Source organism: Anser brachyrhynchus, assembly GCF_964034855.1.
Source record: "Anser brachyrhynchus genome assembly, chromosome: 2".
NCBI lineage: Eukaryota > Metazoa > Chordata > Aves > Anseriformes > Anatidae > Anser > Anser brachyrhynchus.
The window spans coordinates 128,251,379-128,276,187 of record NC_137695.1 but is presented as its reverse complement, the minus strand read 5'-3'; the positions used below and the strand labels follow the sequence as shown (position 1 = coordinate 128,276,187).

The 24,809-nt window shown below is 36.9% G+C and overlaps 1 protein-coding gene across 6 annotated transcripts in view; it reads left to right on the top strand.

Moving 5' to 3' along the window:
- JPH1 (junctophilin 1) overlaps positions 1-24,539 on the top strand; it is an 87,515-nt gene extending 62,976 nt beyond the window's left edge. The window contains exons 4-6 of one of the 6 annotated variants that reach the window (XM_080581631.1): positions 12,882-13,546; positions 21,918-22,013; positions 23,870-24,539. In XM_080581631.1, the coding sequence (XP_080437757.1) occupies positions 12,882-13,546; positions 21,918-21,998 (746 nt within the window). In that variant the 3' untranslated portion in view covers positions 21,999-22,013; positions 23,870-24,539. Of the gene's footprint in view, positions 1-12,881; positions 13,547-21,917 lie in introns of those variants that run through there. The other 5 variants (XM_080581632.1, XM_080581630.1, XM_080581629.1 and 2 more) reach the window with 5 other exon arrangements.
- The last annotated feature ends 270 nt before the right edge of the window (positions 24,540-24,809 follow it).

Below are 24,809 nucleotides of genomic sequence, written 5' to 3'. Positions count from 1 at the left end.
TTTTAAAAGCAGTGAATTTTGGATCTCTTTATTTGACTCTTGCTTTTGCATCTTTCAAGTTCGTAATTCAGTGTGGTTTTTTTTCTACAAAAGCAAGGGGATAAAGGAAACTTTTTAAAAACTGAAGTCTTCCATTACCATATGATGACATGATGAATCACGGTGGCAAGTAATTCTCCCTTTGAAATATCTAGAGTTTAAGTAAAGGCAGTAATGTATATATAGATTCCTGACTAGAATCAGCAGAGTCTGAAACTTTGTCTAGTTACTTTCCACATATAAATCATTCAAATGTAATTTCAGTTGCTTGATGACATTTCATGTCTTCCCAGTACTGAATCTAACTGTTACAAAATCCACAGGCATAAGAAATGCTGATGTCTAGAACCCAAGCCCTGGGTACATATCCTAGGCTCTGCTTTTTTATTACTCCTAAAGCAGAAAGGTGTTCAGAGAAAAAACAATGCAGGCACTGTTTCTTTGTCAGATAAGAATTCTGAAAGAGCCAAAAGTTAGAATGACTGGTGAAAATTTTACTTGGTTATTAAATTTACTAAATAACAGTACTGTTGTATTGAAAAGCATCTGACAGCTATGAATGATATTTTTCTTGTCCTCCAAAAATCTCTAGGTTGTGTCATTTTGTGGTTTCTTAAAGTTGCATAGTGGAAGTGGTTGCTGTTTTAATCTGAAGCTAATTGAGATGTATCAGTAGAGCATCTACTATAAATTAAGTAATTTCAAGTACCTGTGTAACATTACATATTTGAACAGATGGACCAGGAGCTTGAGGGCTGGTTTGTGTAAGAAATTTTGTGTAAATTTGCTCTTAGTATATGGTATCAAATTCTGTAAAGGCAATAAAATGCAAGACAGAAAGACGTGCTCTTTCTTCCATGTTTGTATGTGGCCCAAGGAGCAACATACATGATACAACTTCAATAGTCTATTATCAAAGCCTCACTGGGAACTGGGATGCTTATGTTGAGAGCTTTGATGTTAAATAGAAAGGCAAATCCATGTATCCTCTGCAAGAGGAGAGAATAAACTAAGAGAACAATAAATATTAAGAGACATAAGTATTTTGGTTTTGATTTAAAATATTGTAGCCAAATCAGTTCCAGTTTTGATCCTGAACTAAAATAAACTGTATATTTTAGATTAAAAAAAAAAAAAGACATGACAGTTACTAATTCATAATGTTTTCAGAAGGAGAATCAAACTTCTTTAGATAGTTTTCCTGTCTGATTCCAATAGGAATACTGGAGGTTGTTGATGAGGGGAAAAAAAGTAATAAATGGAAATGTAAAATAGCAAGGAGAGAGAAGCCAATGAAATGACACGGAAACTGGTAGTCGTCTCATCTGAATCTTCATTAATGACTAGCTAAATATCATGTGTGATATGTTGTGTGTTTTTATAACATGGTAAACAGCATTATTTAAATCAACAGGAAGTAGTGAAGTGGTATGTTGCAAACACAAGCTGGAACAGAAAAAAACAAAGTTCTCGGTAACGTTTCACACATAGCAGAAAGTGAGCACTGCCATCCACACCAACAGCCACTCACCAATTGCAAGCTAGTTTGCAGAATTATCAGACAGTATTTAACTTGAAGACAGTGACTTGCTCCTCAGAAGTGCTATGAAACAGCCTGAAGGGCTGACAGACTCAGCCAGTTGGAGATGAGATGTGAACCTGCTCCTGTTGAGGTCAGTTGCCAGACTCCCATGGAGCAGGATGATAGCCATGCACCTGAAATGTGATCCAGCAGGAGAAGCATCTATTCCAGGCTACATATACAGAAGCACGTCATGGAGAAGAAGGGTAATGGTGCCTTCTCTGCATGATGCCAGTGACATGCACTCTGAAATAGTGTCTGTAGCTTTGGGCATCGTCATACAAGGAAAGTGTGAACATGCTGGGAGAAATGTAAAGAAATATGATTTTACTGGGTAAAGAAGGCTATTATGCCACATTAACAGACTCTTTATATACATACTTATCTCTTCAGAGAATATGCAGTTGTGATGAGAGCAAAATTACAGCCTTTCACTTCTGCCCAACCTTTATGATAGACATAAAGGAGCTTAAAAAACACCACTGCTGCAGTTAACATTTGCTAAATTTCCCAGGGATTTTTTTTTTCCAATTTTCAGTAAGCAGGTTCCCATGAAGAGAGGTTCATGTCCTGTTCTTAATAATAACAGTAAAGCACACACTGACCATAGGCTTCAATCTCCCTCATGCCCCATTGCAGCCTGGCTGACATAAAATAGGCTCTGCTTTTTTCTGTGAAAAAGCTAAAACTTACCTTCTCAGCTATTTCATATTAAGCAGCCTGCAGGGTCAGAAGCATTCAAATAGATTATAGCACGTGTGCTATTTAGCTGGGAGCATTCACATTAAGTACAATGTGTGTATATTATCCAGCCTGGAAAAATGAAGCCTGGCCTAAATACAGGAGCCATATGCCAACACCATATAATCTTGTCAAATATTTTTTGAACTTCTGTCAGTATTCATCAGCAGAGAGTTAGGGTAAGTAAAGAAAGCCATGCAGTAATTAAGATTGCTGGTCATGAGCAATTTCTGTGCCCATGAGCTGATGTCCCAGTGAGGTGTTAGAGAGCTGCACAGCACTCAAAATGCTGTCTATCAGGTGGGATAAATCTGTTTCTAGTGGTAATGAGTCCAAAAGTGTAAGAGCCTACACACTGTAATCTATTATGCAAATACAATTATGAATTTTGTTTCTGTTTCTACAAATGTCAGAGCAACTTTAGTCACCATTAAAACAGTTATAGAAATGAAGCAGAGATTGGATAATCAGAATAAGTAGATTGTTTTTACTTAGTGTTGGCTGCAGACAGTTTTTTAGATTCATTAGTCTATTTTTTCCTGCTCTCAGATCTTTCAGTGTATATATGTTTGCTCCATAATGACGCATTTAGAAACCTTTTGTGGAAGGAAATCTAACTTTTAGAGATTAATTTGTTCTTAATTCTTCAATTATTTATTGGAGAGTTGTTGGGAAAACAAAATATAAAAATACAGCTTGTGTATTATATTCAGGTGTGATAATGATGGGACGACTCAAATTAACTTCAGATTTGCAGGAACTGACAGGGAGGGAAAGATAAGGCAGTCTGGGTTCCTTACAGATAGACTAATGTTTCTGTTGTGTCATCCTACCGTTAGACTCACAAGTTTGTGATGTTGTATATGATTTCCATTTCCTTTTTTTATCTTTGTTGTTGCTAGCAGCTCAAGTCCAGGTGCTTGAGAAGACAACTTAATACTTTCAAGAGGTTTCTTACAGCATTTTGAGATAACATAATATCATGTACTTTTCAACAAATACCTTTGTAATTTCGGAATCTCATTCTCTGTGTGAAATAGGTAGACTAGTAACAAAGTCATCAGTTCACAAGCCACACTAACAGTTACCTTGTGTTGTGCAAACATCAGAACAGAGTAAATACAGAGGCATAAATGCTAGCCGTGGGTTTGGCCAGGTGTATGCATGTCTCTGTATGTGTAGTCAGTAAATAAGTAACTCAGCACTCTTGGTCTTTGTAAAGTCTGTGACAGGAAGTGTTTGATGTAGATTTTTATTGATGTCAAAACCAGGAAAATAAAGTATTGGCAGATATTTTAAACATACTAGACAGATATTCTAGCAAAACTACTTGGAAATTGTTTATGATACTGCACAAAACTGTTTCCTAAGAAGAGTTAAGAAAATAGTTGAGAGGGCATCCTTGACACACAGAACTTTGAGTGTTTGGGGTTGTTCTACATGAGACACTTAGTAAGCAGTTTCTACCAGTTTTTATCTATTGTAGGTGCTTAGCTTTACTTAATAAGGAGGAAAAGTTGCATTTAAGGCTGAATTGAAAATATGCTTATATTTAGTGATGCTACCTTTTAAAGTTATTCCTAAGTGAAAGGTTCATGTGTTTTAACTTTTATGTTCCAAAATAATAATGTGGCTTTGTCAGGTTGTAGTAGTAGCATAGGATCACATTATACACCATCTTTGTGTTACATTTTGAGATCACGTTGGTAGTACATGACTTGAAGGACAGCAGGCTGCCAGATCAAGTCACAACAGTTCCATAAAATAAATACACGTAGGCATCATTCTCCATGACGTTCATGGATCTAGTGAGTGTGTAACTGTTGGCACATGCTAGCATGCTAATATCCCTGTTGCCTCCAGTGCGGTAGGAGAAGAAAGGCTTCTACTAGGGGTATTGTTTAAGGAAGCAGTAATGTTAACAATAGACTGAAAAAACACAGAAGTCTAAGTTGGATAAAATTTCAGCAAAGGGAAGGTATTTTCAAGGGTGGGGGGGGAGGAGGAAATGAGGATTTAGGAGTGAAAGTCAATCAAGAAAGTTTATAAAGCATCCCAAATAGTTAACACTATATTTCAGGATATGTTTGGATTATGCAAAACATGCAGTCTTCTCCCTCATGTTTACCTTGTAGTTTGCTTTCCTAGGCAACCATGGTATCTCCATCCAGAAAAAGAAGAAAAAAAAAAAAAGGTATTGGAAGGAATTTAAAAATTAATCCAGGTGAGATTTTTGATTTGACCCTTGCTAGGGAAGCTGCTTACTAGCATTTAAAATGCTGTTAATACCTCACAGAAATGTAGGTGCCATCAGATGCTAAAAGTTAAGACAGGCACCCAAACTTTGGTTTCTTGTAAATATCAACAGACAGCGTGAACCATGCCTTCCATTTTAATTCTTATTTCTCTTATGTTATACACCTTATTTTTAAATTTTAGCGAATGTATGATTTTCTGTTTAAAACATTCTCACGTATGCTGAAGGAGAGCCATTATTTGAGATGGCATAACCAACTAGGTGCAACCAAAAAAAGGTAATGAGGTCTGTGTATGTCATTCAGAAGAAAGAAATTAAATAACATACATTTGCATCACTGGAATGAGGGTATTTCTTTTTAGGAGAGTCCCACCTGTCTCTTGACAATCAAGTCAGGTGCCTTCTTGCTGTCTGGGGACCAGATATCTCACGTACTTAGCTACATGTTAGCCCAATCATGAAATAGTTGTACCCTTCCCTGTCCTGTTGCAGAGACCCTATATTCATTAGAAGGGTGCTGCAGACATCCTAAACTACAATATCTAAATCAGACAGAAGCTGTCTCTCAGAGTCCTATGCCTCTTTGAGCACCTTAGATTATGATCATAGATTTCTCTATGGCTACAGTCCCGCCCTCTCCAACTCCAGGCCCATTCCATCCCAGTTCAGCCTGCCAAGATGGCTGACAGGGCTGCCAAGCATTGTTAAAGCCATAACCATAGCTACACTCTGCTGTGTTCATCAACACGTTTCACACATGACATTGCACAGCCATCCATTCATTTGGGCTGAATTCAAACCAGCAGCCTAGCAGTTAAAAGCCTTTTTTCCTGTTACACGCATAACCTTCAGAAAAATAAGGATAAAACAGAGGAAGTACTAATGACGTTAATTATAGTTCTTCCCCCCCCCCCATGCATATCCACAATGAAGCAATAATAAAAAACCCTGTCTTTCTAAAACTTACTGAATATAGTTATTTGCACTTTCTTAATGACTCATTGAATCTCTCCTTTTAACAGACTGATAAATGATTATTTTTATTTCCCTCACCTAGTTACCATCCTGAATGCTGAGGAATGATTATAAAATAGATATCCTATTGTGAAGTCTAACATGCTAGCATTTTGGATACTTGAAGAAAAAAAGGTCCTGTATTAATTGATCATCAGATATGTCACCAGACTTCTAAGGTTTTATGAATGTTCATCAGAATAATAAATAAATCTTATCATGAGATCACAGATATTGTTGCCAACAGTGATACTCTAAAAATCAGTTGATCACATCAGAAGATAACAAACCAGGTGAATTTTACTGGCTTATTTCTCAAACAGTATATAGTAATCCGCATTACTAAAAGATTTTTTTTCCTTAATTAGTAGAGTTCACTTAGAAACAGACGACTTTAGGTTTTGCTTCAATAATACTGTGGCCTGGTTTTGTACTGGTATATAATGAGAAGTTAGAAACTTGAGATAACCTATTCATCATTTACTATTTCATTCTCCCAAACACAAACAAAATGAATGTTTGAATTCCAGTTCAGTAAAGAGTTTCCAATTTCTCCAGGAAGATGACATTTGTGGAGACACATCACAGACTTAAGGCTGAACTCCTATGTTAGCTTTTGGTTACTCAGAAAACTTAAATTCCACCCCTAAATTTGACCAAGACTTCCTGTGCAGCTTCAGGCTATCACTTTACCAAAAACTTTGAAAAACTTTGAGCATAACAGTATTTTTTTGACAACTTACCACTGAAATCGGAGGTATTACTCAGATGAAACGTTTGCTTTGGGCTGTGATTTCCTTTTGTTTTAGCTCCCCCATCCGTAAAATGGGTATAACCCTTTTGTTATCTTTGGTGTTGTATTTTTAGATTGTGAACTATTCAGAGGAGAAACTCACTCTTTTTTATTGAAGAAGTATTCAGGATTTTAGTAAAACAGGGCCTCTAAACTTGGCAGATTTGAGGCATTTCTTGGTACCACCAATGATTTGCACTGAAGTTTGCATATAGACTGCAGCATCCTGTTAGAATAACTTTGATCTTGTCGCCATTACCCCTCAAACAATCAGGTAAATCTTGCAGTGAAGACTGAGGGTATTTCTGCTAACAAACATGTGTAAGCAGAATTAGGGATCAAAGTATCCACTTCCAGGATAGAATTTATCTAGAAGTACAACATAAATTTTCTTGAAGCATTTGTTACCTGGGAATTAAATGTGTTAGGTCAAAATACAGGTACAGTTATTAGTTAACTCTTTATATAGTACTAAAGTTAGTCAGGTTCTGTTACATAATGTGCATTCTAGTTTAAAAAACAGAAATAGGTTTCCTAATAAATAATTAATAAATGCTTCAAATGTACTTTGAATCACAAAATTTCAGCCTCACTTGTACTTTAAACAGCATTTTCTGGAGCATACATAGATATAGCCATACATAGATATTGCCATCTTTTCTCCATCTTCAAAAGACAACTAAAATAATTTCATAATTGAAATACTGTTTTTTCCTGAATTGTAAGAATGGGGAATAAAGAGTGGAAGAAGTATCATGAAGAAATTGTAAGACATTTATTAATAAAGTTGTGGGTTTGGTTTTTTTCTTAGAGAAGCTGTTTCTTTTTCATTTTGTTTTGTTTGTTTTTGTTTTGGTTTTTTTACTTACTGTAAAAGAGCATGGAGTAAGAGCCTAAATTCTATTTCCATATACTAAGAAGGTGATTTTGCTCTGTTTTCATTTTCCTCTGAAAAACAAATAGAGAAGACTTGCCTGAAGAACAAAATCAGTCTCTGTGGTTAAGAACACATCAACCTCTAGGTTTTAAATATAGTTATGCAAGTTATGATGACCTAATTAAGTAAAGTCTCTTAGGTAATCCCAGGTAGTTCCCAAATTAGCATTTTTGCAGAGGGTATATAATAACAGCACTTTCCATCCAAATTCCTTTTTAAGTGATTTAAAAGTTGTAGCTTGGCCTTCAGAAATGAGAAGAAGAACAGGAGGAGGAGAAAAAGGAGGAGGGGGGAAAGGAGGAAGCGAAGGAGGAGGATGCACCTCTTGTGCAACAGCCAGACAGTTTACAGGTGGAATGCCAATCCACCAAAAGGACCAGAGACACCCAGATCCTGTAGCCTGCACTTGTCTATAGGGTCTTAGAAGACCCTGCTTCAGTCACATATAGTGCAGGGCTGCAGGACTATCAGCTGTCATAGCATGGTAAGAGGCTCTCATTCATATTGCTTAGTGTCTCAAATTTAGCTCAGGAAAACCTACTCTCCCCAAATTTTTGCTCCTCCCAGAATCAGATTTTATGTCCTAGTGAAGTTTCACACAACTTTCCTGGCACCGTGAAAATGTTTCCTGTTGAAATTTTTTGTTGATATCAACACAATTCCCTGTCTTAGATAATTTTGGTTCAGGGAAAAACTTTCAAACTTGAGTGTCTGCTGTGTAGACTCTTTACACATGGACCAAGTAAGGCATGTCCAAGGTCATACTAGAGTAAATGGAAAGTTGCCAGAGATTAGGATGCAGTGGACTAACTCTTACAGAAAATAGTTCTGTGTTGAACTAAAATATTCTAGAATATTTTAGTTTACATAGTACTATTTTAATTCAATATTCCATTATATTTTAATTCTGTATATTACTAAGAACTACTGTATTACTTTACAGTAATAGGAAACCACAGAAGTGTTTTTGTGTTTTGTTTTTTGTTTTTTTGTTTTTAAATGTATTGTCCTGCAGTCCTACCACAAAGCATCTTTTTTTTTTTTTCTGATATGTTACTGTATAGGACTGCTTTTCCAATTAAAAGAAGGATTAGCTTAATAATTTTGAGGATATAGAAATGACTATACTAAAGTGAGGCAAAAGGTCATTAAGTTGTGAAAATGAGATTTATGCCAGGTTACTCAGTTATGCATATAGACTATGGAATTCAGAATTGTTCCTTGAAGGGTCACTAACCCTACTGGAAGGAGTCCTGGTTCCTTCATCAACTCCAGAACTCATCCTCCTTCAGTCCCACCCTATTCCTATATCCTCATCTCTTCCTCTTCACACAGAGGTCAAAATCAGTGAAACAGGCCAGACTGAATAGGCAAGAGTACAGCTTGAAGCTGGAATATATGAATATATATCCACACCTTTTTTCTCACTATCCAAGCTGCATTCTGTAATCTGTCTTGAGCTTCAGATTTAATTCTGAGCTGATAAGGCACAAAGTGTCTTCTTAGCCTTCTTCGGAAACACTGACTGCATTTACACTATCCTGCAAGATGACATTTTCAGGCACTGCTTGAGCCGCAATCCTGAAACAGCACCATGCTGCTAATATGTATACCTCACTAGGCCATGGGAGAAAGCATGCGGCTGTCACCTCTCTAAAAATGCCGTGGCAGAACCAGGGCACCCTTCTCTTCTCGTTTACAGGGCTGGCCATGCTGTCACATCACTTACTGGAGACCTTCCAGGAGGAAGGACATGTTACACAAAAACTCCACAAGAAATTCTAGATCTAGAAGAACTATGAGTGTGTCTGCAACCAAACCAAAGCATCCTTCACCAACAGCAGTAAATGACATTTGTTCAGCCCAGAGCAGAGCAGGCTGAGGGAAGGCCTCATGGCGGCCTGCAGCTCCCTCACGAGGGGAGCGGAGGGGCAGGCGCTGAGCTCTGCTCTCTGGGGACAGTGACCCGAGGGAACGGCATGGAGCTGGGACAGGGGAGGGTCAGGCTGGGGGTTAGGGAAAGGTTCTGCACCCAGAGGGTGGTCGGGCACTGGGACAGCCTCCCCAGGGAAGTGGTCACGGCACCGAGCCTGCTGCAGTTCAAGAACCATTTGGAAAATGCTCTCAGACATATGGTTTAATTTTTAGGTAGCCTGTCTGGAGCCAGGAGTTGGACTTGACAATCCTTATGGGTCCCTCCCAATTCAGGATATTCTGTGATTCTATGATTCTATAAAATGTTCTTCAAAGCAGAGCAGTTCACTACAGGATCCAACTCCACATGCATACATTGCACATATCTACACAGTCCTTTCCATTTTCAGAGGCTATTCCCCTCAGCTGCTGGCTAACTCATGCTTTAGTGGTGCCATCCAACTGCTGGCTTCACAGTTAGCTGTATGAACCAAAACTGCCCCAAATCTAAACTTCAGCAGCAAAGGCACATCAATTTTGAACAGGTGGTAGCAGGATGAGCAAGTCAGCATGAGAAAACAGATAGGTTCATCTACAAAGAAACCTGATCTTGGTTAGAAAACATGTCTTGGTTCTGCTTTCTGGATCAGGTTCTTCTTAGGCACACAGAAGTATCATATGGAGTAATATATCTACACATTTCTTGAACTAAAAACAGAACAGAACTCCATGATTATTTCCTAGACAGGTAAGCCAGCCCTACCTTCTTCCCACCTTCAAATCCTATAAAGGATTCCTTATAAAGAACAGGCAGTTAAGCCACCTTCTGGGATCAAATGTTAGTGACTCCCTTTCCAAACGCCTATGGCCCTCGTTCCTTCAGAATCATGCTGTCGAGTGCACTTACACAGAAGAAAAAGGAGTCGTCTGTGGCCCATGTCTCTGTTGTTAGATAATGCCTTTAACAATGGGGGCATGCTAAGTCCTGACAAGTATTTGTAGTCCTCAGAAGAAAGCAGGAACTTTGTTCTTTCTGCTTAGAGTCAGTGGTTCAGACAGGTGCATAAGCTGATTGTACTGAATACAGTGAACAGACGTAAAAAAAGTCCTTGGCGAGCCTCCAAAGCTAACTTCAGAACAGAGCCAAGAATTCAAGTGTCGGAAAGACATGTCTGGCAGGGTTGGATGCAAGGGATGTATCTCTAATAGTCGTATGTGATGTACTGGAGGGCTTGGGGGTGGGAGGGGGTTTGCTCTGTTATGTTGAAGCAATTGCTCTGTGTCTTATCAGACACCTCAGACTTTACTTCGATGAGAGAGCTACAGCCTTCTCTAGTTGGGCTCAGTGTCACTTAGCATCAAATGCTGCCAAATACCCAGTAAAAATATGACACTTTTAGCCTGTTGACAGTTAACTTCCTTGGAGAGTTCACAGAATCACAGAATTCCAGTTAAAGATAATTTTTTGTTGGTTTGGGGTTTTTTTTGTTGTTGTTGTTTTTCGCTCTACATGGAGACCTGAGCAGCCAAGAGCTGGCTCCCTCCTTGGTTCAGAAATTCCAAAACTGTCTGGAGGTTTTGAGAGGAGACAGTCACTCTGTTCAGTCATGGAAGGCTTTTAGGTGGTCACAGGAAACAGTGGAGAAGGCTGACATTTTGTGAGGCCCAGGGGTGTTTCTTACCAAAGTGCCTTCAATCCAAGTGCTCTGATACATTAGTAAATGTCAGGTATTTACACATATTGGGCAGTGGAAAGCTGTTGCAGGATGTGAGTAATCTAGCTCAGAAAGAGCTGCAGCAGCTTGCTATAGGGGGTACACGCAAGATCAGTTTGGATGCCACTTGTAAGGCTGAAGAGAGGGTGTTCCAGACTGAGATGCTCTCACCATAAGGAGCAATCTAGCATGAATGTAGATTGCAAGAAGATTACAAAATTCCCTAAGAACCAAACCTTTAGTCCAGTCCTTTTGTGCAGACTTACCTCCTCAAAGCTTCCCCCTCAAACATCATTTGAGAACAAATTCTGACTTGTCTAAGTCCAGCTTTCTTTTTCAACAACTCCCTATTTTCACCAGTGGTTTTCAAAGATACCGAAAACCTTGTGATTCTCCTCCTCAAAAGCAATTCCTTGCCAACTAATTCTCATTCTCAACAATGCTTACTTACCAGATGATTCATAACTTCCGAAAACTTCATGCTGCTCTTTGTTCCTTCCTCTCATCTCAGTGCTGTGTAATGATGCATACGCTCCTGGCATCTGTAAAAACACGGTATCTGCCTAGCACAGCTAGAACCTCCTAGAAACTCAAAGGAGAAAAATGTGTGCAGACATTTTTCTCTGGGCACAGAATTTCTCTGACATGAAACACAAATAAGCCTCACTTACAGAAGATAAAGAAATCAAAGGAAAGTAGCTGTATTAGCAAAGATAGAAGCAGAGAAATAGTTTCACTGTATTTGGCAAGAGCTGTTATTGAACATGCCAAAGATTATTGCAGTTCTCTGTTAACAGAGTTCCCCATTTCTGACTTCTCACAGGCCTGATCCTGGAATCTGGGATGTGGCCTCTAGGAAGAAATGTAGATAATGCTGCCCACAATACAGACAGATTTACAGCAATTTAATTCCATCAACAGAGTTTTTGCTCCCGTCTTTCCACTAAACTGTTAAATCAGACAACCAAAACCTGGAGCAAAACATCTCAGGCAGCTTGTCTTTATGTGAACAAGTGCATAAAAATACACCTTGATCACTGACTCCTCACTAGTGGTGAGTGTGCTCGTGGGTGTTTTGCTAGGATTTTGTGCAAGTATATCCTTCATACTGGCTGCTGTATAAGTATTTCCCTAGTGAATGTGAGAGAATTTGTCTTCCTAACCTCGAAGCAGAACTGTGTTATCCACTAGTGGGGTTTACCTGGGTCTTCATACGGGAAGTGTGATCAGGTTAGGAAGACAAAGCCAGTGTGTGTGAGTTCAAGGCACGTATACGTTTTTGTAAGATATGCTGATGTGCACGCATACAGAAAAAAAAAAAACTGACTCAAGACCTATTTCCTGTGGATTATACAGGCAGAAGAGATATATCATTCTGATTGTTAAATACTTCCATGTCAAACAGATGCTATCGTCATGAGGGTAGAAGTTAAATAGATTACGGTAATTAAGCAAAGCATACCTCAAAACATAGCTCTTAGGAAAGGAAATAAAAAGTTAGATAGATAGATAGATAGATAGATAGATAGATAGATAGATAGATAGATAGATAGATAAATAGATAGATATGTAAGGTAAGTTAGTTTTCAGTCCCTCAGACTTTCCTCAGAGATTATTTATATCCTTTTTACCCTTTGCAAAGCTGAAGACATAAAGTGACTGAACCAAATCAGTAAGGAGTCCCAAGAATTATCTAAAACTACAGTAACTTATTAACTTCAACTAGTAAGTGAGTTACGGTAAATCTGTACAGAAGTCAGTGAATTTTTGAGTAACACCCCCTTCCCCAGCATTTTAGCAATACCGACTAGTCTGACATCCCAATGCAATTTTACTGTGAAGTCTTATTTTTGTTTTAATCTTAATATTTTTATTATACTATTTTTCAGGTCCTGATTATATCAAACAAAAATTTCAAGAAGGAATGGAGGTGAAAGAAAAAACTGAAGAAAAAGTTCAGGAAAAACCAACTACCCCAAAAGAATCACCTCACTTTTATCGAAAAGGTACTACACCCCCTCGAACCCCAGAGGCAAGTCCGAGGCATAGTCCTCCTCTTCCTTCTGAGCCTTCTCCTTCAAAACATCTGAAAAGGCAAAGCTCCACTTCTGGGGCAAGACTCAATCAAGAAAAAAAGCTTTTAGCCACTGAGAATATAACACCCACAGTTAACAAGCCTTTATATTCAAAAGCACCAGTGAAGGAGGAGATAGCTGTGAAACACCAGTCAAAGTTTTCGGCCCATCACAATCCCATCAGCACAGAGAATGGGGAGCTGCATGGTCACTACCATGGCTATTATGTAAAAATGAATCCAACAGTGCTTCCACAGGAGCTCAGGGAAGAAGATGATGAATATGTCAACCCATTACCATCAACACTTGCACGGATACCACCCTCACAGAAACCAAGTCCTGCTAGATCTGGGGGTAAGCCAGATGCCAAAGAAAACAAACCTGATACAAAAGTTAAGAAACCAGAAATTGCTGCACCAAAGAATCCAGCTAATAATGAGTCATCTTCAGCAGTGGAAAAAGAAGTAGCAAACAGCTCGGTAAGTACTATAGGAAAGCTTTTCACCTTCACTGCCCTTTTCTGTGTGCTGAGCTTTTCAACCTAAAGACAGGCAAGGCTCAGACTTCTGTTAAGTCATTATTGGGATACAGTCTGCTACCTAGAACCCTCTACACCCAAATGGAGTGGGGAACACTTGTTCCAGTCCTTAATAATATTCTTTTTGAAAACTGGGAAAGGACAGTTGATAGCCAGATAGTGACAGACTTTTGAAATACAAATCTCTATTGCATCCGTAAACACGAGAGTATTGTATATTCTTTAAGAGTATGTTAGTGTGTATGTTTATTTACGTGTTTTGTGTGTGTGTGCATGCATATTTGCAAATATAAATATCTTTCTGTGTTTTTTCTTCAAAGCAATGTTTGTTGTGCCTCAGTGGATAATTGGGCAGCACTAGAAGTTGAACAGCTAGGCTGTTGCCATGATATAGAAATTACTGCACATTCTGTAGCTTCTTCCAAAAATCTTGTTAAAAACAAAATTCAGCAATTTTTCCCCATCAATTTTTAAAGTGCCTAAGGAACTGATGACCGTCATCAGGAGCTGTATAATTTGCAGCTACCCTTACAGTACATTTCAATGTAATTAGTATCAACACAGGGGTTATGTTCACATGCTTAAAGAAAGGTAATTTTGAAAAGCATGAAAACCTGGTAATGGCAAATTATTTGGCATCCAATTAAATTTATGCAATATACTGTAGTCTAGCCATCATGTGTTGCATTTTTGGAACTTCAGGTCAAAGAACATCAAAGGCAAAAAAGCAGTCAGAAGTCTGTATGGGCTCCAGAGATGACAGACATATTTAAGGAAAAGTCCATTGAGAATTATTAGTACAAGGATACCACCTCAAGGGCTTTGGAATTTCTTGAGCAACAAGTTGTTGGAGACTGGAGGGTATTTGGGAAGAAGTATCCCTGTACACACTTGCTCTGCTTTTGACTACTGTTGGGGGCAGGATGCTCCCCTTCAGTCTGACCTAGTCCAGACATTCTCCTATCTTCATTTTCCTCTCTGTGTTGATTGTAGTCTCTGAAAAAAGGCAATTGTGCATCTAAATATGTATTGTTTTAAAATGCATACTTCTAACAATGCTTGGGTTTTAGTGTGAAATGAAAAATCTAGCTTTCTCTATCAGGAAATGGAGAAGGAAATTTAAAACTAAAATATTAAAGATATCAAATCAAAAACTGAAATATTCAGATCACTATGAATCTGAATGTTGTTTAGAAATAACAGAACTATTGATAGTTATGCTGAAAAAGATAAATAACTAATAAGCATTTCTATTCTGTGTTTCAAAAAAAAAAAAAAGATTTTTGAATTCCGAACCTCTGATGATAATAAAATTATTGCTGCCCAAGAGAAACTCAGGAATATGTTAGTTTTAGATCCTGAACATCTAGCAAACGAGGAGGTCTAAATAATTGTGATAGTTTTTTAATAAGCATTATTTTTCTGAATCATTTTTGGTACACCAGTAGAAAAATAACTGTCATTATTAAAACAGGATAAACAGAATGACCCAATTAATGAGATCCTGCTAGTCTAACACAGAGCTCAGGCAAAACAGTTGAATGACACCAAACTTCATTAATAAATAATTTCAAAAATGAATGGTAAAAGAATTTCCAGCCAACATGCATTGTAAAAGATCTTGTCAGATAAGCTTGTCATCTTCAAGTGGCAGAGGAATGATACCCTCAATCAAGAAGGTCACTTGATTTGCTTTTACACAATTATTTATTATGACAAGGAAGCCACAGTAATGCAAAGACTAAATGTCACATTAAAATCATTTTTAAAACACTGACTGAGGATTTTCAAAAAGTAATTGGAAAAAAAACAGTAATTTGGTAATTCGGTATTATGCTGGTGAGGTCATTCTTGGATTAATTCTGCTGCACTGCTTTATTAACATGCTTAATAATGACATGGAAGAGAACATAAATGTTCTCTTAATAAACATATGTTGCCCATAAAGTTTGCAGAAGACACAGAGACTAGGAAGCTGATAAATAATGTAGACAACAGATAACCAGTACAAACTGATCCAAATCACCATATAGAGAAGATGCAAGTATAATTATCTATCTGTAGTACAGTAAAATACAAGATTGTGTGTTGAAAGACAGTTGATAAAGCCTGGCCATGCAGCAGGGGAACTGGAAAAGGCTGGTAGATCAGGAGCAAGAGAGGCAACTGAGGATGAGCTCCCAGTCTGCTGTTGATGAGAAGCGTTAGTATAATCCTTAGATTTATCAACAGGAAAGATTAAGCAAGAGTACATGGGAGACTATTTTATCTGGTTTTGGCACTGGTGCAACCACTTCTGGAACAAAATACAGTATCCATAAATCAGAGATTTAAAATGTAAAAACCTTAAGGGAAAGACCTGTGAAGAGCTTCAAGAGTAATTAAAATGTGTTACAATGAAGGATGCAGATATTCAAGGCAGAAAATCTGTTTGACACATTAAATCACACTTTGTAAGTCCACTTCATAAAATAGTTTCCCAAGCTAATATGCAATTGTATAAGAACAAGTAGGTGAAAGTTGAAGCTGGACAGATTTAGATTAAAAGTCTTAATTTAAGTCGCTATTAATGAAATTAATTACATGTAACATCAGTTTTCATTAGTGATCACTGAATAGTTCAATAATGAGCATTTTGCCAAGATGACATCCTATAGTTTAGCAGGAAGCTTATATTCTGTTTTATACAGGTCGAACTAGATGTTCACAGTGGTTTTGTAATCTGCAAATCTGTATTACAGCTGATATCAGCCCTTTAACCTTTCAAATCTCACAGATATGACTCCTATCTAGGGTAACACAAAGCTGTCAGGCTCGTAAATGTCGAGTGAGCACACACAGAATTTCAGCCCGAATTGAAATTTTTCGTTCAGCTCTGGTGAAAATAAGTGGCTAGAAATAGTCCTTATTTTTCTTACATTGCATCCAGACCAAATCATGGTTTGGAGCTGAGGGAGTCTTCAAATTAAGAAACCAAGCAAGACACCTAAACTGCTGTTTATTGACCTTATAGAACAATTAGGATAAGGACTGTGAACTTATAGCCTATTACCAGGAAAGGTGGAAGAGTAATCAGATACTGTACATTAGCTACTGTTTGTTTACTGGTATTATAGGTCATCTAGGATCTGTCCCTCTGCTTCATTTGGAGCACACTAAACGCATTACTCTTACTCCCAGCATGACAATAAGGAGAGAAGGTAGAGCTGAGGAACTCATTTTTAATATAACAACATTTTGAAGGATATGTAGAATGTTTATTTTTCAAAGATATCTTCCACTTGTGTCTATACATTTGCCCCTATAGAATGAATTTCCTGAAAGTGAACAATTGCTGAGGAAAAAACAGATTAGTGTACTTCTCTTTATCCCAAGCAGTTCTGAATGTTAAGAGACTTTAGAATTCTAGGGCTGCATTAGAGAATTGTTTTATTTGGAATTGCAATTGCTCTACGTTCATCCAGACAAATAATTTTGCTGTGATTTGAAAGCACATCTGCATTAGATCCTCCATAAAATTTTAAAAATATCTTTGTTAGGAAATTTAGTAAGAAAACAAACTCCCACTCCCGTGAAAAGACAATGAGAAAACACGGTTTGGGTATAAAATATTAATATATAACATTCATTGAGCACTTCCATTAGATTATCTGAAAGTGTTCAATAAAATTGTGCTGTGCTTTTTCTGGCTTTCCAGTGAGACTGCATTAAAAACATAGATATAGGACGTACAATTTTCAGTTCTTCCTTCCATGTCTACAAATAAAAGCCATTTCTCACATCTGAGTGAAACACAGACCTTTAAGATATCCATATGCATTAATTTGGATTAAGAACATTAAACAACTTTACTTACAGAGAAGTTTGTGACACCTATTTTAATAAAATTCATGGATCATATTTTCTGTGAATCTGTTATATCCTTAAGAATGTTATTGGAAATTATCTGTGCAATAAATTTGTTACAGCAACAGTATTGATTCTCTTAGTATCTCCATTTCTGGCATTATACTTGAAAAATATCAGCACATACTTATGCCCACACTGCACTTAAAGTATATAAATGTATTTCTCTACATTCTTATGTTCTAATGTTCAAAATTAAAGTTTAGAATCATTCCAGAGCTTGTAAGAAAGAGCCATAGGACTCTGTCACAGTTTTGTCAAGGTGAAAACATGCATAAAAACACTGTGCCAAAGTCCCTGTTCAACAACTGCTCCAAAATAGTTGCCTGTTTGTAAACATTTGTCCTATTAAATGGGGGGTAAATCACCCTTTTTTCACTGAGCATTAGGAACCTTCGGGTTATGTTATATAAAGAATGCAGTATAAAGAGTGCACAGACATTGAACCGCAAACCAGTATTAACCGTTGTTCTAATTGCACATTCGCAGTCTCTAGCCCTAGTATCAACTTGCATGCTGCTATCGCACCTTGAATGTGAGGTGATTTGAGATTGTCTTGGATTTGGATAAAAAATAGGACTGAATTGCAAAAAATACCATTGTAGCTTATATTTATGAGTACACGTTTGGTTTGTCTGACGTGTCCCTGCATTGCCCTGGGAGAGGGAGAAACACAGACACTAGTGTTCTATGATACTGCCAGGGTTTTTTGGTTTTGTTTTGTAGGTCAAGATTTGTAAGCCACATGGACTGTTTAGCCTGCTTTTTACCTCTCTCTAAAATCATTGCATTTATCGGAATGTTGCCTACTGTGTTTCTACTTCCATCTCTTTGTTCACTTAGCATCCAGTTAGTAAGGGATATAGCTAACATGATGTTAGAAAAATAGATCAGTATTTGCCTGATCCTAAAAAAAACTCTGAACAAGAACTTTATGCTAAATTTAATTGACATTCCTAATGCAATGGGATTATAATACTAGTCTTAATACTTCCTGGCTCTACATTTTAGGAAAATAACTTTCTTTGCTCCACATTTTAAAACCTAATGTGTGGATATATTTTCAACTGCGTAAGCGACTGACGTACTAGAAGCTAGAAGGGCAGTTTTTAAGCAGGTCTGGACTTTTTTTGCTACAGCTTCTTTATTGCACCTGTGCTAGTCACTCTTGGACTCTTCAGACTAATTTTGGCTTTTGCTATTTTAAGCCTTTGCAGGATACCAAAGTCTTATTTATGGTATTTGTCTTAAAGCATTAAATGTTCATTTCATAAGTGTCTATAGAACAGGTAGTGGTTTACTGAATAATAACCACATACTCTACAAATGTTCTTTGATCATTTTCTAGTGTATCAAGAAACTGCTGTGGGCTCAAAGTCTTAGTTAGGAGAATAGGAAATGAAATGCACAGAGCAGGCTGAAGGAGATGAGATTTCTTTGTCTAAAGCACAGACTCATTAGATTATTATCATAAATAGATTACACATTTTTCTTTGATCTTCATATAAATTCAGCAACCAAGTTCTTAACATGTCATTTTCTTCCGTCTTTGTAGGTGAGATCTCTTGATTCAGAATGAGAGATCTCTTGATTCAGACCATACCCCTTATTTTTTTAACCTAATTTATCTCATGTTACTGTAATGAGATTATTAAACCTGTCTAACCTGATAGATGCATTTGTAGAGAAGTTCCCTCTTCCTCCTCCAACCTTAATTCTGTAAGACTGTGCACTAATGATACCGAGTTGCTGTTTGAGCTGTACTTCCAACTTGCCATTCAGCCAAAATCTGTCTTGCAGCTATCAGGATGCTGTTTCAGGATATTTTAGGTAATGAATAAGTTCCTGGCTCCTGTCAACTCCCAGTAGGTCTTCAGTAGGAGTAAGTCAACTTGATTTCCATGGATTTTATTTTAAAATATGTAAAGTGTTAGACACCCAAATTGCAGTAAATTTTAATGGCTTTAGGCATTGATCTCCTTCATGGTTAATTGCAATTCCTATGCAATGTAACTGTAAAATTTTTAGGTGGGAGGCCAAACTACGAAGGATCTATGGACTTGATTTTGGTTACACTTAGTCCCTACAGATGCTGAATCCAAATCTGAGTGCAAATCAATAGTGTAATGACACTCCTTGCCGAGTGATATGTATCATTAGCGTGTATGTGTTATTCTAGTTTGTCATATGAGATTCTGGGATTCTTTTTGCAAAAGAAAAAATAATTCACTCTGAGGGTATTGACACCAGCATGCAAGATTGCAAAACTGAGACATTCTCAAATTAGCTGTGGTTTCAAGTTAAGCATATTTTGCTGTTCAAAGTCTTTCAATATGGCTTTCATGCATAAATCTCAGAATTTCCAGACATCACTGGGGACAGTCATCAGTTCTGAATGTATTGGTGGGTACTTGGATTTTCTTCACAGTAGGAAAGTATAGAAGAACCACAGCTATCACAATTGTGACAGTGCCAGAAAGAGAAAGAAGAAATGAAGCTCAAGTTGCACACTACCACAATTAGGCTGCTTACAGTCCTGTGGTCAGAAACATAACCACACCTGGAATCATGCTCTAGTTTTATGCCTGTTCTCTGTCACCAAGCATCTCATATTCTTTGGCGCATAGTGGCTTGCTTCCAGTAGGAAGGAGGGAACATGGTTCCACTTCTGTTCTGTGACCCGATGTTTAAAACATACCACTGGTAAGTGGGAATTTGGTATTCAAAATCCCCTTGAATAAGGTGACCCTAAGCCATAGTCTTTGATTTTCTAGTGAATATTTTTGACATTCTGTCATTAAGAAAAAGGCAGATGTTGCTGCTAATACCATTGCAGTAAAATTTAAAGAGCATCCTGATGGTCTAAATCACTTCAGCATCTAGTTTCTTGGCATATGTACAGATGTCTCTGAGTAGGTACAAAGGGAACTTCATAACCTATATGGATAGAAGTGCCAATTGGGGTTAGACTTCCCCAGGATTTAAGCAGTGCTTGACAAAACTTATTTTGTGACTTATTCAAGAACTTAGCAGTCCACATCTGGCCTGCTATCTTTACTACTGTGTAAAGGTGTATTCTGGTAGAAAGTGTTTAATAAGACTATTGCAGGATGAGAGCATGTAGTGACACAAATACTTTTCAGTAGCTTCCCAATTACACTGCTAAAGCAAGTTTCTAAGAGCAAGTTCGAAGTTCTAAGAGCAAGTTACTTGATCATTCCAGAAATTGCATAGCTAATGTTACTGCTGCCATGAAGCATAATGAATTTCTACAAAGCAAGCTTCTTGTGAAAAGTCAAAAAAAATACATAATTTCTAATAAAATGGATTCATTCTTATGGGAGCCAGTGATCCTTAGGTAGATCAGTTTTCTGGAGACATTTTCTGGTGGGCTTTCTTGTGTTTTAGGAAAGTATTGTCTGAGTGAGGAGTTTTTCTGTTTCTACTTACACTAAATGTGCACCTTAAAATAGGAACATATACAAATCTCTGTGAAAATATTTTGTATTATACCGAATACTACTTAAGAGAAGAGTGGAAGAATTGAGAATTTCCATCTGTTGAATACATTATTTGAAGTTGTTTATCAGAAAGCATCCATGTTAAAAAAAGGTTTCTGAAACTGGTGAAAAGAATTAAAAACTTTGTTCTTTGCCTTCACAGAAAGACTAAAATTATGTAATAATCAAGAGCTAGTTTTGTAGCCAAGTTTAGCTCTAGCTAGGAAGGGAAGCAGTATTTTGGCTTTTCATCTATTCACTAAATAGGTATATAAGATAAGGATTTATGACCAAGTGCCAAAGTAGATCAAAACAAATGTTTAATTTTGCAGACAGAAAATCTTTTTTTTTCATCTCTAATGGAAACATAGCTAGGGATTTTTGGTGGAGTAGTAATAACTTTTTTTTTTTTCATTTGGTTAACAAAAAATATATATATATATAAGGTATTATTTTCATACAACACAGCATCATGCAGAAACTCCTTCTGTTTTGAAATGGGTTGGCATCAGAGAAGGAACACACTGTATGAATGAGGAACAGTGCTCTGGCTTCAAGTTTGCGTTCTTTATTTTATTTTAAGCTGATACCATTTTTGTGTTTATGGGTTTGTTTTAATTTGTTTGTACAGTCAGTTGTCAGACCGTTATTCCCAGTGTGATTGAGAACAATGTAATAATATACTTACCTGTGTTTATCCAGTTAATTTTCACAGAGGTGATATTTAGCTCACTTGAGAACCAAGGGTAGTAGCTAAGTTTCAGGAGCAGAGTCTGTATCTTTGATATTTAAGTAATCTTTCAGACCAGAGTCAAAAATCGTAGAAATGATAATGTCAGATCCTGTTTGTTGTTGTGCACTCTGTGGAAGGTTGCATTAATTTTGTTATCTTTATTTTATTTGCAGGGCCCTAACTCAGTCATGATTGCCCTGGTAATGCTGTTGAATATTGGTTTAGCCATTCTTTTTGTCCATTTTCTAACTTGATTGGAATTAGGAAAGGTAAGAAAGGTCTTGTTTTCATATGCAATCACCACATCTACCCCACCTCAAATTATAAAGATTGAATTTATTTGCATACTTTTAACGTTCCCTACTTTAATTTTAGCTATGCCTGAATGTGATTCAACATAGTTATTTAATTATGTAACTGTTTTGACCCTTCAGTGAAGTCATGACAACTAGTGGTGTTAGCCCACAGTTCTCTGCAGTTGTGTCATCAGCCTGTTAAATGGCACCAGGCATACTCAGACACAGGGAAGGAGGCTTGGCGTTAGGATGGGCGCAAGAGAGATGAAACTTGGAAAATTCAGCCAGGGGCCCAGATCAGTTACTCTGCTGATGGTTTGTGGCTTTGGGGTCCTCTGAAAGCTGAAGCAAGCAGCCATGTCGGAAAACAAACAAAATAATCTGCTGAAGCAGCCCTGCCGGTGAAGTGCGTTGGCTTCTCCATCTGTTCCAGCAGAGTGTGACTAAACTGGAAATGTACGGAGCTGCACTTTTTGTTGATGGAAGCTAACAGCTGCCTTACTATTTTACCGTCTGATGTTTTTAGTGGGGAGATGGGAAAACGACTGCCAGAGGAATGTGGTCAGAGGATTCTGTTGCTGTGGAAGTGATTCCAGCGTTCACTCCTATCTCGTTAGAAGAAATAGTTAGCAGCATCAGTCACCAGTCTTATTCCATTACCTGCTGCTTTTAACATCTCCTGCAGTGTTCTGGGAGATTGAGTTTCATTTGCCTGTGCATGATTCTGTTCATTCGTTGTTTATGAAATTTGATGTATAGCCATAACATAGTGTGTAGTCCAACCTGGAGAGCGCTACCAGTTCTGCCTAGTGGCAGAAGCAGAAAAGGAAACCTCTTTTTCTAATCTGAAGATGCAATTGTTTAATTCATTTTCCTAAACCTGAAAAGTCTTTTTGCTTTAAGGTTTAGGAAGTAATATACCATGACTGCAAAATTTAACGCTGTTGATATCTTCCTAAAAGTGCTCAAATGCTTATGCCAATAGCAAGCAAATTCTTCTTAGTAAAAAAATTAAGAATCTGAAGTTGATATCAGTACATTCTGAACAGGAGGTGAAATACCAGAATAATCTGAGAAAGACAAGATATGGGGTTTGCATGTTGACTTTTTTTTTTTTTTTTTAATTCTGGTACTGTGGTAATTGGTGATTTGAATTATTATGTTTCAGCACTGAGGTATTTTGCCAGCAGTTAAAATAAAGTCTTGTCTGAGTGCATATTAATACCAGTGACAGTTAAGCTAGCTAATGCTCACAATAAATTTTCGTAATTTTTAAACACTAGATTTGTGTTGAATACATTCAGGTAGAGCATTTAGACAAGTTAAGTGATTGTTTATTGATTCGATGCCTTCAGTGTCTTTGAAGTCCATTTATAATTTTACCTCAGCATTTAAAAAGCCTCAATTTTTTTCATTTGGAAAGTTTGTCTTAAGTAGTTTCACAGCCCTTTGTTACAATGATGTGATCATGTTTCTTTTATGTGCCATTATACTGTAATTACTGTACCCTATATTAATCAAAAGCATGCTGATTTACTGAAAATACGTGGTGTGATCATTTGGAAAGTAAATATTTTAATTTCAAAATACAAAAAGCAAAGGGCTTGTATTATGGTTTATTTTCTCTCTCTTAGACAATATTTCATACAATATAGTTTTTGAACATGTTTGTAAACTTTGTAAGTGTTTGCATGGTGTAATGGGCAACATTCTTAAAAGTACATTAGCTATCTTTTGATGCAGCGTATTAAAGTAATATAGGTGCAGACTGAATATTGTGCAGCAAAGCAGCTCTAAGCAGGGCAGTAACACCGTGGTGTTTTTTACAGAAGTATGTTGAGAATCCTGTGTTTTGACCAGTGTGGATAAAGAAGAAAGCAGAAAGAGAGCAAATGAAAATAAAACTTGTATATTTATTTTTTAAAGAGTCAAAATTGTGTTTTAAATTTAGGGAAGTAATTTTTAAATAAGAACAAAGTTTTAAAAGTTACTGTTTAAGCCTTGACATAATGGACAAAATGTTCAAACAGTGAAATCACCCCGTCTCCTTACATGGGAGGTAATTTTGTAACTGACATATTTAATTCCTATTAAATGTTTATTTAAAATACTATATGCTCTGGAAATAATGGGTAACAAAGCTTATGAAAATGTTTATAAATTTAAGTAAGCATGTTAGTACCATTTATAAATATGTATGATTTATAAGCTTTTTTAAAACAAAGCTCAAACAAATTGTTGGTATTTTTCTAAAATGTGCACAGCTGTATTTTACATGAAAGGCTATTTATAATTGGTTGTTTTACTGTACACTACATTTTGGACAGCACAATGAAGCCTGCCAATGTACTTAATAATGTCATTTTGTCTATTTAAAGTTTCTTGCTGTCAAAGAATGAACTCTTTATCTATGAGTTTATTTATAATTCTTGACCCAAAATGTATAATGTACAGTTTTCACAACTGTATTTGCTCTAATAAAAATAAGTTGGTTATTAATAGAGTTTCAGACTAGTTCTTCCTGTTTAAGAATTACTTTTTGCACTCTCCAAAAACAATTTTTCTAACAAATTCAATAAACAAGAAATGAACCTGGAAAATCAGTGAAGTTGTGGCCCCTTTCAAATCACTGTGAGTTCCTGTTTTCAACAAAACCATTCTAGGAAATGTTTTAGAATGGAAAAAAAAATGGCAAATTTCCCCATGTGTCTTTTATCTTTTGATACAGAATTTTTGTATGTTTGTAAATGTAGTATCTTAAATTATACT